Source organism: Papio anubis, chromosome 2 (genome assembly GCF_008728515.1).
Source record: "Papio anubis isolate 15944 chromosome 2, Panubis1.0, whole genome shotgun sequence".
NCBI lineage: Eukaryota > Metazoa > Chordata > Mammalia > Primates > Cercopithecidae > Papio > Papio anubis.
The window spans coordinates 19739789-19754821 of NC_044977.1; the positions used below are offsets into that span (position 1 = coordinate 19739789).

Below are 15033 nucleotides of genomic sequence, written 5' to 3' on the forward strand. Positions count from 1 at the left end.
TTTGTCTGTGTGGGCTACTTTGAGCTTTCTCACAGAGTGATGCCTGGGTTCCAAGTGAGCATCCCAAGGGAGCAAGGTGGAAATGCGCAGAATTTTGGGGATCTAGCTTCAGAAGTCACACAACATCATTTCTACCACATTCTCTTGGTTGACATGATAAAGTTCTGCCCAGGTTCAAGGAAAGGGAACACAGATCCCCCCACTCAGTGGGAGAATGGTCAAGGTCAGATTGCAAGAAGAGTATGTGAGATGGAGGATATTGGCGGCCATCTTTGAAAAATACAATCTATCACATTGTCTACCTGGTTAGTCAGTGCTTCACTTGTAGTGGATACTCTCTGGTGGACACACACATGTGCCACAAAGATACACACACTTTGTGCCCACTCCTTTAGGTCCTTCACAGGCCTCTTCCTCAGGTCTCTTTATTACTGAACTTCAAATATTCTACCTTAGAGACCTTTCACCCAATCAACTATACCATTCACTGTTGCTCAAGCCCCTACATTTATACTGACCTCAGACTATTTTCTCCATTCAAAGGAGATGAATGCATGTATTGAAGCTCTGCCCACCAGGATTCTGTTCATTTCTGTCCTTTAGGGTTCCTCCCTGAGTGGGACCACAGTGCAGTAGCAATCCATTTTCAGTTCTACCAACATACCAAGCTTAACCAGTTTTGAGTATTTTCCTACAACATTATCAGCTAGTCATAGAGAATAACCCAGAGGACATAGGTGTGAGCTGAGAAACACAAAAGGCAAGGAGCTCTGGGCCATCTGTTCATGTATCTTGTGACTTTTGGACTTGCTTAGATGTGCTCCCATGTATACCATTTCTGTTGTTCAGTGGATTGTTGCTGTGAGCACCCAACCTTACAATAGCCAGTTCCTGAAGGGCAGTTCTGGTCATATAATCATTTGATGGTCCATAGTCAAGTGCCTGCTTCTCCTAGGACTCAACATTTTGCTCACAGCTGCTTTTCAAATGGTTTGGCTGAAGAAGGCAAAGCTGTACTAGAAAACCCTTGAGGCAGACACCATGATTCTCTCTTTAGGATCTGCCAGAGATTCCATACAGCATCATTATCTATCACCCAGCACCTTTGGATCTGCCACGTCATTATGGCCTGAGTGGCAGGGCTGCTTGTGCCGTAGCCTAGACTTGCTGCTGAGCACTCCCTTCTCTTGACCCTATGCAAAAATGGCAGCCTTTTGAGTCACCCGATAAATGAGTAAGAACACTATTTCCAAATGTGGCATAGGCTATCTGCACAAAATACTGTTTCTCTTAGTGGAAGATGAGAGATACAAAAAATTTTCCTTTACATTGAAGGGGATTCCCAGGTATGCCTCAGATCACCAAACTCCTAAAAATATAATAATTGTTCCAGGTGCCTGAACATTTGTAATTTCTCTCACCCTTTAGCATGCATGTATTTTACTAGGGCATCCAGAATACTTGCCATTACCTGCTGTCTAGATCCAATTAACACTATGTCATCAATACAATGGATCAATGTTTTGTTTTGAGAAAAAAACAGAGTCTTTTTGAACTATATGATGATGGAGAGCAGGAGAGTTAACCAGCCCTGAGAATGTTAACAGAAAAATATCCACAGCCTTGAGTTAATCTGAACTCAATCTGCCCAGGTGAATACAATTGCTTTTGATCTTCTTTCCTCACAGATTGGACTGAACATATTTGCTAGATCAAAATCACATATGAAGTGCTAGCAGCGGTGTTAATCGATTCAACCAAAAATACATTATCTGTTATAGCTTCTCTGATTAGGGATATCATTTGATTCAGTTTACAGTAGTCTACTATTATTTGCCATGGTACACCTGGCTTCGAAGGGATCATATTGGTTAACTGAACTCCTTAGTCACCATTACTCTTTCAAGTTGGCATTAATCTCTGCAATTTCACTGGAATGAGGTATGGCCTCTGATTTATTATCTTTGCCAAGGAGTAAGGGAGAGGGATACAGTTTCAGGGACTTCCACTAGGCCCTTCCTACCATAATGGTTCATACTTGATTGGTCAGAGGACCAATGTAATGGTTTTATCAGCTGCTATCATAATTATGCACATGGCAACTGGGGAATGACCATAAGTTTATGCACCCATGACAGCCAGTGTGAAACAGATTAGAAAACGTATCCTATCACCCAGCCACCGCATGCCCCATTCTAAAAGGGGTTTATGGTGCACCTTAGATTCCCTGGTATTGATGTAGTTCACCCTGTATCTGACAGCCCTTGAAAGAGCTAGGAATTCCCAATTTCTCCAGTGTATGGTTCCTCTGAAAAAATGCCCATAGGTTTCTGTGGAAAAAGTATGGGTAAATACCATATATATTTGTGGTGTTGCAGGGGGTCTTCCTCAGGGGGATCCAGATTCTTTTTAATTGATGAGCTCTGGGTTTCCAAACTGGCTCACATCTGGAAACCCGTCCAGAGATCATACTATTCCATTTTGGCAGTTGACATGTGCCTTCTGTTCACCAGCTCAAGTTCACTGTTATTGCTGTTATATAATTCAATCAACACTTTCATTAGCTTTCTACCTATCTTGCCCCTAAAAATATCATAGTCTATGGAACACCACAGATACCCTGAATATCAAGGACCTCTGACTGTAATTACATCCATTTTGCTTCTGATGATTCCGCGCTGCCAAATGCCTTTGCTATTCTAGGATTCTATGGTACCTATTGATACTAGAGCATCTCCTGCTGTCATTCCTAGCCTGCACAGGACAGTCGCCATTAAGACTCTCAGCCAAGTTGGTGCTCAATCACTACTGCAATCTTATTGCTTTAGCAGAAAGATTGTCCTCTGGCCCTCCCAGGGGACACAGTGAGCTGACAGGTTCTTTGGTCTTAAAAAACAAATACATTCTAAAAAAAAGTCCAGGGCTCGGAGTCTTCTGACTCTTTCCCTAATAACTTGCCAAGGCAGTTCTGACATCTCCATCTCATTTACCATACATCACCACTGTGCCTAAGCTTCAAGTTACCTCACAAAATTGTTGGTTCTTGCTGACATAGAGAAAACCTATAGCTTTTCTCATGAATAAGTAATTTTCTCCTGTAGTAAGCACTATACTTTCCACTCCATCTATGCTGAGATTTAACGCTAGTTCTTGGTGAAGAGGAAATTTAGAGAGGTGAAAGCAGATCTTAAGACAACAAAAGCATCATGTTTGTGAGGTGCTCAGAGACGGAAGCTATCAGCATGATGGAAATGGTCAATCACAGCTGCAGAGGAGCTCAGACACGGGTCAAAGGAAAATGGAGCAGGTTATCAACAGTATTGCCTCAAAGTCATAATGAAAGAAGAGGGTGGTATTTAAAAAAAGAGGATTTTAATAGAATCCAAATCTTTACATACATACAAATACATGTAAATCTTTAGATACACATACAAATCTTTCCAGGAAATTCCACCAAGCAACCAGAATTGAGAACCATTGTCCTAAATTATTGGATTTCAAAATTCATGGAGAAAAATAGAAGTCACAAGACAGGAATAGCTTCATTGTCCTGCCATCTCAGGAATCTTCTTAAAATGAAGTGACCCTGCTTCTATCAGATGGCATCTCCTGCATGTGTCTCTGAATTTCCATCTGTTTCCCCTTTGCAAGAACCTGACTCTTGCAATTATCCCCCTTTCCTTGACTCTCAGCAGTGCACCCTTGTCTCTGGACTACTCTTCTCTCTTGATTCGAAGGGATCATATTTGCCTCGCTCTCTTCTTCCCTCTGACTATTTTCTCCTGGCTCTTTGGCCTCTCCTCCTCCACCTGACATCTAAATAGTGGAAGTCCAGGAACTCTTTTCTGCTCTCTACACTGTCTCCCTAAGTAATCTCATCCAGTCCCACTTCTCTTCATTTCCATTTCTACTATCAAATTCCAAGACACTGCTATCTCGCTTTGATGACTGCAAGAGCCTCCAACCCAGTCTTTCTGTTTGTACTATTCCTACACATTACCCAGCTTAAAAAACATAAGCAGATCTCACAGCCTAAAAATTGCCCAATGGTTTCCTGCTTGAAATCCTTATGATTGCTGAGAGGCTCTTTCAGGTATGGCCCCCATCTACTTCTCCATCCTCATCTCTTGCCACAGTCCTCCACTAACCCTCCCACCTAGGTCCCAATTGCTATGTAGTTCCTTTATAGCACTTTTATCTTTTAGCTGAACTTATCATTTTTATCTGAATTTATTTATTCATTTACTTGTTTTTTGTCTATTTTGTCCTTATTGTTTATGGTCTGTTTTGCCCTTGTCTAATGCCTACCTCATCATTTTATCCCCTAAACTGTTCCCTCCTCCTTTTACTACTCCCATCTATGATGTTATTTTATTTTATTTTATTTTATTTTATTTAGTTTTAAAGATATGAACCTATAGATTTTTTTGACTTCTGTTTTCCTCACCATCCTATTTCCAAAACATTAGCACAAATTGGTGGTAATGCTCCTCACTTTGGCTCTTCCTTTTTTTCTATACTATTGTTACCCTAGTCCAGTGAGTGTGGGTCATTTTGGGGACACAGACCACATTGAGAGTGCTGTGAAGGTCGTGGAGCAGATGGGAAATCACTTACTAGTAACTCAGCAAGTTACTTAATTCTCTGTGCCTTAGTTTCATCATCTACAAAATGGAAAGAAAAATGGTATAAACCTGGAGCAGATGCTTTTTATGCCCCTTTGCTCACTTTCAAATTGGCTCAGCCACGGAGGAAAGCTCTGGGCACACTGTCATCATCCCACCTCAAGTGAGCTGAAGTGTGACTGCTCTACTCTTCTGCCTCAGGGCTTTCTCCAACAGCCTGGGAATATCTGCCAATTCATATCCCTGGCAACAACCCTCACTCAATGGTGGATGACAGTCAGTGGTAAGTGTCCTAGCCTTCTGTCCTTTTGAAGATGCTATGTTGTCTGGGGTGTATACCCTGGGGTTCATTGATGTGCACCAGAAAAATTTAGGACCTGGGCACACACGAGGAGTTTAGGAGCATACGTTTAATAGGCAGAAGAGAAGAGAAAGAGGTCTCTTCTTTATATAGAGAAAGGGGTCTCCCTGCGGAAAAGACTGGCTGGTGGCAAATGTGCAGAATTTTCTAGTCCAGTTTGAGGAGGCGGTGTCTGATTTACATAGGGCTCATAGATTGGTTCGACCAGCTATGATGTTTACATAGCACATGGGGAAGGCCGGTCACTCCACCCTAATCTTATTATGCAAATGGACTTTCCAGTTGATCAGTGCCATCTTGTCTGCTCCTTGCAGTACATGTGGCTGGCAGAGATGGGAAGATGGAGGTGCCATTTGAACATGTCTAGTCCTTAGTTCCTGCCAGCATTCATTCGTGCAGGCTCCCAGCTTGCAGGCTGCTCTTTGTTAGAAAATGATTTGGGGCTGCTTTTCATTAAAAAGAAAAGCCTTACTGAGGACTCCCATACCCTTACAATCTATCTAAGTAATTTCTTCTTAACTCCTGTATCACTTTGTGAGGCTAATTCTAGGGTATATCCTATTTTTTTCAGAGGGTCTCCAACAGGATAAAGAGCCAGCTATTGTCTATATCAAAACCAGTTTAATATCAATCCTCCTTCCTTGTCTCACTCTCTCTGCCTTTATTCCTGCATCCAGGGATCACCTCCCAAATAAACTACTTGCACCCAAGCCTTTGTCACAGGCCCTGCGTTGAGGGGAATCCTAAGTAGGCAGTGATTTTATCAATTGGGGTCCTACCATGCAAAAGATGACCCATTTAAGTTGGAAAACTAAAAAGAATTTAGTAAGGGGAGTATTTCTGAACATGAGGTAGGGTTAGGGAAATGAAACATGGTGTAGAACCCCAGGACTAGTAATGGTGGGGAGCACTTACCACTCCTAAGTCTGAAGAGGCAAAGGCAATAAGTAGTTACTAGACTCAGAAGAAAGAATTGAGGAGAGCTGCTGAACTAGAGCTGTGGCCTTCAGTAAAGGGACCAGCATCAGGACTCAAGTGAGACAAGCATTCTCAGGTTGGTGTCAGTGTCAGCCTGAGAGTGACTGCCTCCTTAAATCTGGTGTCCTAGGCCTCTGCTTGCCTCACCCTAGTCCCAGCACAGCGTCTCATGGAGTTATGATTAGATGAATTACGATATAAAAGGCATAGAGAGGTACCTAGAACATGCTATTGTTGATATTGTTACTACCATTATTGTCTACATGATGCAAAAGTTTGAATACATTATGAAGTACACTTATAGGCTGGGCTTATTGACTAAGAACCTCTGCACTGATTAAGACCTTTTCATTGTGTGGTGAACATTCGCAAAACAGCCTTCAAACTTTATCGCTCTCTTATTAATTCAGTTCTTGCCAACCTTTCACATCATGGCATCCATAGAAAATGGTGATATTTGTACAACACTAGAGTGAAGATGATGGTCCCCTCAACCTGAGGCAACTGCCCCAAGGTCACTGCTTCCTCCAAAGGCTGCGGGGTCGGTCTCCGGCCCACCCATGCCAGGTGGGAAGCTCTGCTCAAATCCATTATCCATCCTGCACAGTAATACCAATTTAGTTTTCCTAAAACAATACTTCTAGAATGTCCTTTGCCTCTAATAACAATGACAAAAATCCAGAATTCTTGGTCTGATACTCAAGATCAAGACATGGAGTTGGAAGAGACCACAGGAATCATGAAATTTCTCCCCTTTATTTTACAGACTCACAAAGAAAGGCCCAGTAAAGTTTAATAACCTATTCAAAGCAACATTCCAATCTTTCTGTCAAGGAACTATTATTTACCCTATCCATTTTTGCCCACAGACATCCATTGTCAAGTGCTACCTCCCAGTTCACCCCAGTGGGAAATGAATGTTTCCTCCTTTAAACTCTGATAATACTCATTCAGATACTGAACAGTAAGAGGGAGCAGAAAAAGACCTAATAGTTATTTCAGCCTGAGCTTCCCTGTGTTAGATGATATGATCAGATACTGGAGAGTATGGTTTAACAATACACTGGTTTATAAACCAGGGTGCCTATTCACTAATAACCAATTCACTAATAACAAACAGAACAGAAAAGAATGCTACAACTTAGGTTGGCTATTCAATATAATCTGGGGTCAGTAAACTTATTTCTGTAAAGTTAGAGCAAATACATGAGGGAATAAATAATAAATAGTACATATATGAGGGCTACAGTCTCTGTTGCCTATCTTTCTTTACCTTTTTTTTTTTTTTTTTGGTTGTTTTGTTCTGTTTCTTACAATGCTTTAAAAATGTAAAAAATGGCTGAACACAGTGGCTTAGGCCTCTAGTACCAACACTTTGGGAGGCTGGAGTGGGAGGACTGCTTGAAGCCAGGTGTTTAAGACCAGCCTGGGCAGCAAAACGAAACACCGTCTCTACAAAAAAACCCAAAAAGAACATCAAAATAACCAAGCATGGTGGCACGTGCCTGTAGTCCCAGCTACTCGGGAGGCTGAGGCGAGGTGGAATATAATGTAAGACCATTCATAGTTCATGGTACTAAACAGGCATCAGTGCCCATTGATGCAAAAACGTTCCATAATTTAGTATTGCCAGACTTCTTTATTTATTTTTTATTTATTTATTTATTTTTTTTTTGAGATGGAGTTTCGCTTTTGTCAGCCAGGCTGGAGTGCAATGGCACCATCTCGGCTCACTGCAACCTCCACTTCTCGGGTTTAAGCGATTCTCCTGCCTCAGCCTCTCAAGTAGCTGGGATTACAGGCGCCCGCCACCACGCCCAGCTAATTTTTGTATTTTCAATAGAGATGGGTTTCGCCATTTTGGCCAGGCTGGTCTGGAACTCCTGACCTCAGGTGATCCACCCACCTAGGCCTCCCAAAGTGTTGGAATTACAGGCGTGAGCCACCGCGCCCCCGGCCCATACTTCTTAATTTTGTGATTTATTGCCTGAAAAACCGTCTCGCTGTGGTGTATTTTGTATTTCCCAGATTAATAATCAGACTGAACATATTTTCATATTTATTAGCCATAGCACTTCCTCCTCCACACTGGCATTTCTTACCTTTCTTTTTCAATAATCTATTAATCACGAAAATCTCCTGTCATCTACATTTCTTCACAAAAGTCACATTGTTTTTGATCTTTATAGATTATTTTACATTTGCCATATTTATACATAATATCTTCCCTTTTGGGGCATTTAGAGTGTGCTGACAAAGTCTAGGCACCAATGCATTTATAAAACACCTACGAGTTGGGTGCACACGGGGTAATTTTCCACATATGGCTAATCCCGTCCTCATCAGATTAAGGTTCCCTGTCTTGTCATTTCTGAAGATGTATCCTATTAGAAGCCTAGCCCTTTGTTCTTACACATTACACTTCCACTACTGTAGGGTGACATCTGAATGGACTCATCTTACTATTCCATGCATAGTACCAGGCACGTTGCGTGCTTTTAATACATTTTGTATAATATTTACCTCTGTGTTTGACGTCCTGAAAAATACCGTCCACAATTACTTCACAGGTAGCCCCAACACTTGGTGCCTAGCGCGTTTTCCTAGTCCCTCCCTGCCACTTCACGTTGGGAATGGGACAAGAGGCACTGTGGGTCTCTTATCTATAGTTACGAAGCAACGGGCTCCCTTATTACTTCGTTTCCCAAATAGTGGGTGGGATACACAACCGAGGGAGTACGGGCAAAACAACTTTCAGGTCTTTGGCCACGTGCGTCTTACTGTGGGCGAGCCTTTCCAGACCAATTACATTTTCTTTACTCATATTGCATAAATAGCAGAACTACATTTACTACAAAGGCCAGACATTCATGGTCATGGATCCTTGTCCATGTTATTCTAAGAGCAAACTGTACAAACACACAAACTCTGAAACACTGACGCAAAAGCGAAAACACACGCACGTGTTTGTGTCTTCTCCCGCGACCCAAGTTCTTTGAAACTGAGCGGAGAAAAATCGTCTTCGCATCGCGTCTCACACTTTCGACACAATCTTATCGGGAAATAGAACACCTAAACAAAAATTTTTTAAATACATTTTTCAAAAATGATGACAATTCCTTTCGTCTTATGTTCCTTTTTGTCTCTAAGCTTTGGAGAGATTTATTTTGCGTTTCCAAACTGCTTCTGCCTGTCGGCGCCTGTGTGGAAACTGCGACGAGTCTGGAAGTAGCTGCCGGAGAGGCGGGGCGGAGGTGTGACGTCATCGCCGCGGGGCGGAGGCGACAGTGTCTAGCCCGGGCTCCGCGTGTAGCTACGCCGACAGAACTGACTTTGAGACAGCGTGATTCGCCACAGGTGGCCGCCTCCCCGTGGTGTTCAGCCCACGTCGAGTCCTGAGCTGAGATGGCAGACGATCTCGGAGACGAGTGGTGGGAGAACCAGCCAACTGGAACAGACAGCAGCCCAGGTACCCACTCTGTGCCCGCGCTCCTACGGGGCCTCTCCCGGAGCCCTTCCGTGCGCCTCAGTCCTGATCGCTTCTGGCGGTCGCGGTGTCAGCCCGACAGGGGCGCGCACAGCCGTGGGAGCGCGCAAGCATCTCGGGGAAAGTGGTGCAAGAGACTTTTTAACACGTGAAACAGACAACGTGATATTAACTCAGATCTGTCTGCCAGCCAGGAAGGATCCTTTCCCAAGCTTTCTCTTTTCATTATTTCTTGAGAATGGATAAGACAGTTTTTGTGACGAGAAGCAACTTTGTGTGATGGTTAAGCGTGACCCATGAACTGCTTCAATTCAGGGTTACCCTTCAGACTGAGGTCAGAAGCAGGGGTTACTGCTTCAGACTGCTTCCATTCAAATCACGACTGCAGTATTCTGATACTGTTTAGCCTCCTTTTTCTCATGTGTAAAATAATGACAACAATAATGTCCACTTCATAAAGTTGTGAAGATTAAGTGAAGATAGTACAGTAATGCACTTTAGCACGGTGCTTGACATATAATAGATGTGCGGTAAATATAAGTTACTGTATTTCTTGTGGTCATGATCCTTATCATATAATTTGGAATATTAGAACTGGAAGGAGGCTTAAATAGAGATCATCCTTTGAACTCACTTATTTTACAGATGAGAAACGTAACCTAAAGATGTCAAGTAACTTGACAAGTTCACAAAGCTAACTCCTTTGAGAAACAATACTAGAATTCAATTAACACAATTTGAATAGTTTCTGCTATGCTTTGCTATGTTTACCAACTCCTGATGGGCATTTTATCCCCAAGTAGAGTAGCGTTAAGTAACCCCCCATGTCAGGCTGGCCTTGAACTTTTTAAGTTCCATCACACCTACCATGCAATTATTGGTTGGTTGGTTGGTTTTTATCACACCTCAAGGTCTGTCTCTCTTCTCTACAAGAAAAGACAGGTCCAAAGTTGGATTCATACTTCTGTCATCCACAGGGCCCTGCACGTTAGACACTTGATACCTATTTGCTGCAAACAGTCTTGAAATACTAGTAGTGAAATAGCCATTAAAAATAACCAACTTTAGTTGTTGCATTGTTTCCAGAAGTTCAAGCCTTCAGGTACAAACTAAGCAGATGTCATTTTTAGAAAGGTAGCCAATACAATATTTCCTTGATTAAACTTCCTGACTCTTTTGCAGCCCTGTGGTGTTCCACATTTACTTTAATAACTACCTCTCCCAACTCAGGTGTTAAAAAGCTCTATTTTATGATATGACTGAAGATGAATAGTGGCCATTTAAGAAATAGTTGAATTCTGTTTGAGTGGTAAAGGGGATCTCAATTCTTGGTTCTAGTCCTCACTAGCTGTGTGACTTTCAAGTTATTCATCCCTTGGAAGAAAGGCAATCAACATGTTTTGAGTATCTATTATGTGACAGATGTCTTCATAAATATGAATTGATTTAGCCTTCATAACATCCCTAAAAGTTAAGTATTCTCTTCGTTTGTATAGGTGGAGAAACAGAAAAAAGTTAAGGCGTGTTCTTAGGAACACACATTGAAGAAGAGGTCTGGGAATAGTTAAGTGTGATTGATTTTGAAAGTCATACTTTTCCCACTACTACTATGTGACTTCTCTGGGCTTTTGTATCATAATCTGTAAAGAGCCCCTAAAGATCATCTTTTTTAGGGTTTTACCAACCAACAGTTTTAAACACTGAATCTAGTAAAACTTCAAATTGCTACAGCCTCCTTCATCTAAGTTGCCAGAATTCCCATGAAGACAATGTGTTGGAGTGCCTAAGATTACTCTACTTCTTAAATTCCTTCTAGCCATAAGACTAAGCTTTTTTTTTTTTTTTTTTGAAACACAGTCTCGCTCTTGTCCCCCAGGCTGGAGTGCAATGGCGCGATCTCAGCTCACTGCAACCTCCACCTCCCGGGTTCACGCAATTCTCCTGCCTCAGCCTCCCGAGTAGCTGGGATTACAGGAGTCTGCCATCACGCCTGGCTAATTTTTGTGTTTTTAGTAGAGACGGGGTTTCACCACGTTGGCCAGGCTGGTCTCGAACTCCTGACCTGAAGTGATCTGCCCGCATTGGCCTCCCAGAGTGCTGGGGTTACAGGTGTGAACCACCGCACCCGGCCAAGAGTAAGCTTTGAAAATTGCTGACATTAAATTTATCAGAGGCCTTTGCTTTGTTCGCTGCTCCTAAGCAAAGTAAGTATATGCATTTGTTTGAAATCTCCTTCAGTATTCACTGGCAATTTGCCTAACTGTAATCTGTACACTGTTTCTAATTCAAAAGGAATCACAGCTGAACCATTTCAGATTTCCTGATTCTTCTTATGTTGATGGAATCTAGCCTTGATCCTAGAGCACAAGGCTTATTTACCTGGCTGCCTTCTTGAAGTCTTAAGTTATTTGACAGGGATGTCAGATGTATTCAATTGTTATTTCAGCCTAAAATATGTGAATTATGTTTTGTTTCAAAAGTCGAAGGAGAAATAATACGTTAAATCACAGAAAGGAAAGATAGTTGTATTGGTGCTTTTATTCCTATTGTGGATTATGCTACTTGCCTATAAAAAAAAACATCTTTCGCTATCACGTGTTCCCACTTCACATCCATGGTAGCAAGGCAGTGGAACATTTCAGTCACTTACAAATACTTGTTGGTTATACATGGTTTATAACATCTAATGTAGCTGTCTGTTTGTTGTCTGTCTAAGGAACTGTACTATTTTTTGGCTGTTCTCTCGTCTTCTTAGATGTGGTATGTAACACAAAGTTTTTATGGCTCTTTAAAACCTGTCATTTTTGTGCTAGAGTCCTGCATTGCACTGGAGCTCACCATGGGTCCTGGCACTTAATTGGTGTTTGGTGGATGTTAGCAGAATAAATGTGTGTGTGTATGCATGTTACCTGCTACAGAGTATGTAGGTAGACATATAATTTCTCATCCAATCTAGAAACTTTTGTGAGTGGAAGGCTATGAATTTAGAATTTTGCAGGGACTCTCCTGGTCCTTAGGGGATGTCTAGTCACTCCGTTGGTGGCAACTGGAGTCATGACCCAACATAAGGCAGCTGGGAGTCGCAGTGCTGAGTGTGCAGCCCAGGATGCCTTAGGCATAAGATCCCAGGAATCATCTAATGACATCTTATATTTGATTTATTTCCTTATTCCCTGTAAACCTTCAGAAACTGTTTGAAGTGACTTATAGTAAGTAATACATTCAGTAGAATAATGATTTGAAAATATTAATGCTGAAATGAGTAGATACAATGCCTGAGATTTTAATGTAGTTGACCAGTCTGGGTACTTTCTCAGTGTGAAGGTGAAAACTGAGAGAATGTCAATTATAGCATGGATTTTGTGACTTATGGAAGGGAGTCGAGAGATTCTGCAGTTCAAAATGTCACTTGAGGGCCCGTCATCCCAGCACTTTGGGAGGCCGAGGCGGGCAGATCACCTGAGTCCAGGAATTCGAGACCAACCTGGCCAACATGGAGAAAACCTGTCTCTACTAAAAAGACAAAAATTAGCCAGGTGTGGTAGTAGGCACTTGTAGTCCCAGCTACTCAGGAGGCTGAAGCAGGAGAATCACTTGAACCCAGGAGGCAGAGCTTGCAGCAAGCCAAGATCGCACCACTGCACTCCAGCCTGTGCTACAGAGTGACACTCTGTCTCAAAAAAAAAAAAAAAAAAGAAAGAAAAGAAAAAAGAAAATGTTACTCGATCATCTACTTACAGAAGATGAAGAGAATACTGATTGCTTTCCCTTTTTATTTCAATGATATACCTATTAAATTACCAAGTCGAGTACCCAGTAGGCAGCCAAGTATGTGAGTCTGGAGCTCCAGGGCCAGATCCAGGCTGAGATGCAGATTTAGGAATAACTGGCATACAGATAGCTTATTTTTAAAGAGCATGTTCTTAGCAGTCTGTAACATTGAGCCTCCATGTCTTTTAAGGAGGGTCTTTCATATGCTTCCCCAATTCATTCTGAATCTTTGATGCCATCTCTTCCCAAGCATCTAACTAGAAAACTGAAGTGTTAAGACACTTCTGTGTACAATGCCAGGAGACTGCAGGTGATAATACCAGCTTGCGGCCGGGCGCAGTGGCTCACACCTGTAATCCCTACACTTTGGGAGGCCGAGGCAGGTGGATCACCTGAGGTCAGGAGTTCAAGACAAGCCTGGCCAATGTGATGAAACCCTGTCTCTACTAAAAATGCAAAAAATTAGCTGGGCTTGGTGGCACGCGCCTGTAATCCCAGCTACTCAGGAGGCTGAGGCAGAAGAATTGCTTGAACCCAGGAGGCGGAGGTTGCAGTGAGCCGAGATTGTGCCACTGCACTCCAGCCTAGGCAATGAGAGCAAAACTCCGTCTCAAAATAATAATAATGATAATATACCAGCTGGCATTTGTTGAGCACTTACTACCTGCCAGATACTGTTTTCATTGTTTTACACGTTCTAGTTAATTTAATCTTCATAAGTACACCGGGGGTAGTTACTGTTGTTATCTTTGCTGATGAGGAAGTTGAGACACTGAGAAATTAAGTGATTTACCTAATACTATTTAATTTACTTTACCCAATACTATCTATTTAATTGGTAAATGGGGGAGCTGTGATTCATATGCAGGCAGTCTGAAACCAGAGCCTATGTGCTTATATTTCGTATTCTAATTATCAGTGGTAAGAATCTCATCTCTAAAGAAATAATCTGTTGTCGGTTTAAAGAGACTCATAATTTAGAAACTCTTTTGTTTATATATCATTATCAAATTGTGTCTGTTAGTCTTCCAAAGTTTACTCTTTTAAAGAACACTGGTTACTTGGAGCTACAAATAAGCAGCTTTTCCATTTGGGCTTTGAGAACCATTTCTGCCAGTAACTCAAACCTGATCCTGGAGCTCAAGGCTTAACATATATGGCTGCCTTCTTTAGATCTTTAGTTATTTAATAGGGATGTCAAATATAGACAAGACCCAGCTACTGAATTACTCTCCAAACCTGTTTTTTCTCCAGACTTTCCTGTCTCCATAAATTAAACCACCAACTACTTAATTTCACAAAGGCCTAGCAGTATTCTGATTTATTTATTTTTTTCACTCCTATATCTCATCCATCGAGTCCTGTTGTCACTACCTCCAAAACGTATCCTGAATCTTTCTTTGCGTTTTTCTTCTCTCTGCCTCCATTGGAGTATACGTTGCCTTAGCCACTGCAGTAAGCTTCTAACAGGGCTCAGAGTTTCTACCTTGTCCCCCACTCACCAGCTAAAGGTCTTTTTAAAAGAAGTCAGGCCACTCTCCTGCTTAAACCCTCCAATAGCTTTTTCCCTGGCACATAGAATGAAATTCAGGTTACTTACCATGGCTGGTGGCCACCAGGTCTTCTACTATTTACTCCCCTATAGTTTATGCTGTCCCACCCACTCCAGCCTTCATTCTGTTCCTCAGTAGGCCACACTCATTCTGTCCTAGCCCTTTGCGTTAGCTGTTTCTTTTCCTTTCTGTCCTGTCCTTCTGATTGGCTGGTTTTCTTTTTTTTTTTTGAAATGGAGTCTCGCCCTGTCGCCCAGG

The 15033-nt window shown here is 42.1% G+C and overlaps 1 protein-coding gene across 2 annotated transcripts in view; it reads left to right on the forward strand.

Annotated features, from left to right (window-relative positions):
• Positions 1-9114: 9114 nt before the first annotated feature.
• The window catches only part of CMSS1 (cms1 ribosomal small subunit homolog), a 371710-nt gene continuing 365791 nt past the window's right edge, over positions 9115-15033 (forward strand). The window contains exon 1 of one of the 2 annotated variants that reach the window (XM_031661910.1): positions 9115-9433. In XM_031661910.1, coding sequence (XP_031517770.1) covers positions 9370-9433 — 64 coding nt within the window. In that variant the 5' untranslated portion in view covers positions 9115-9369. The remainder of the gene's footprint in view (positions 9434-15033) is intronic. The other variant, XM_031661917.1, reaches the window with a different exon arrangement.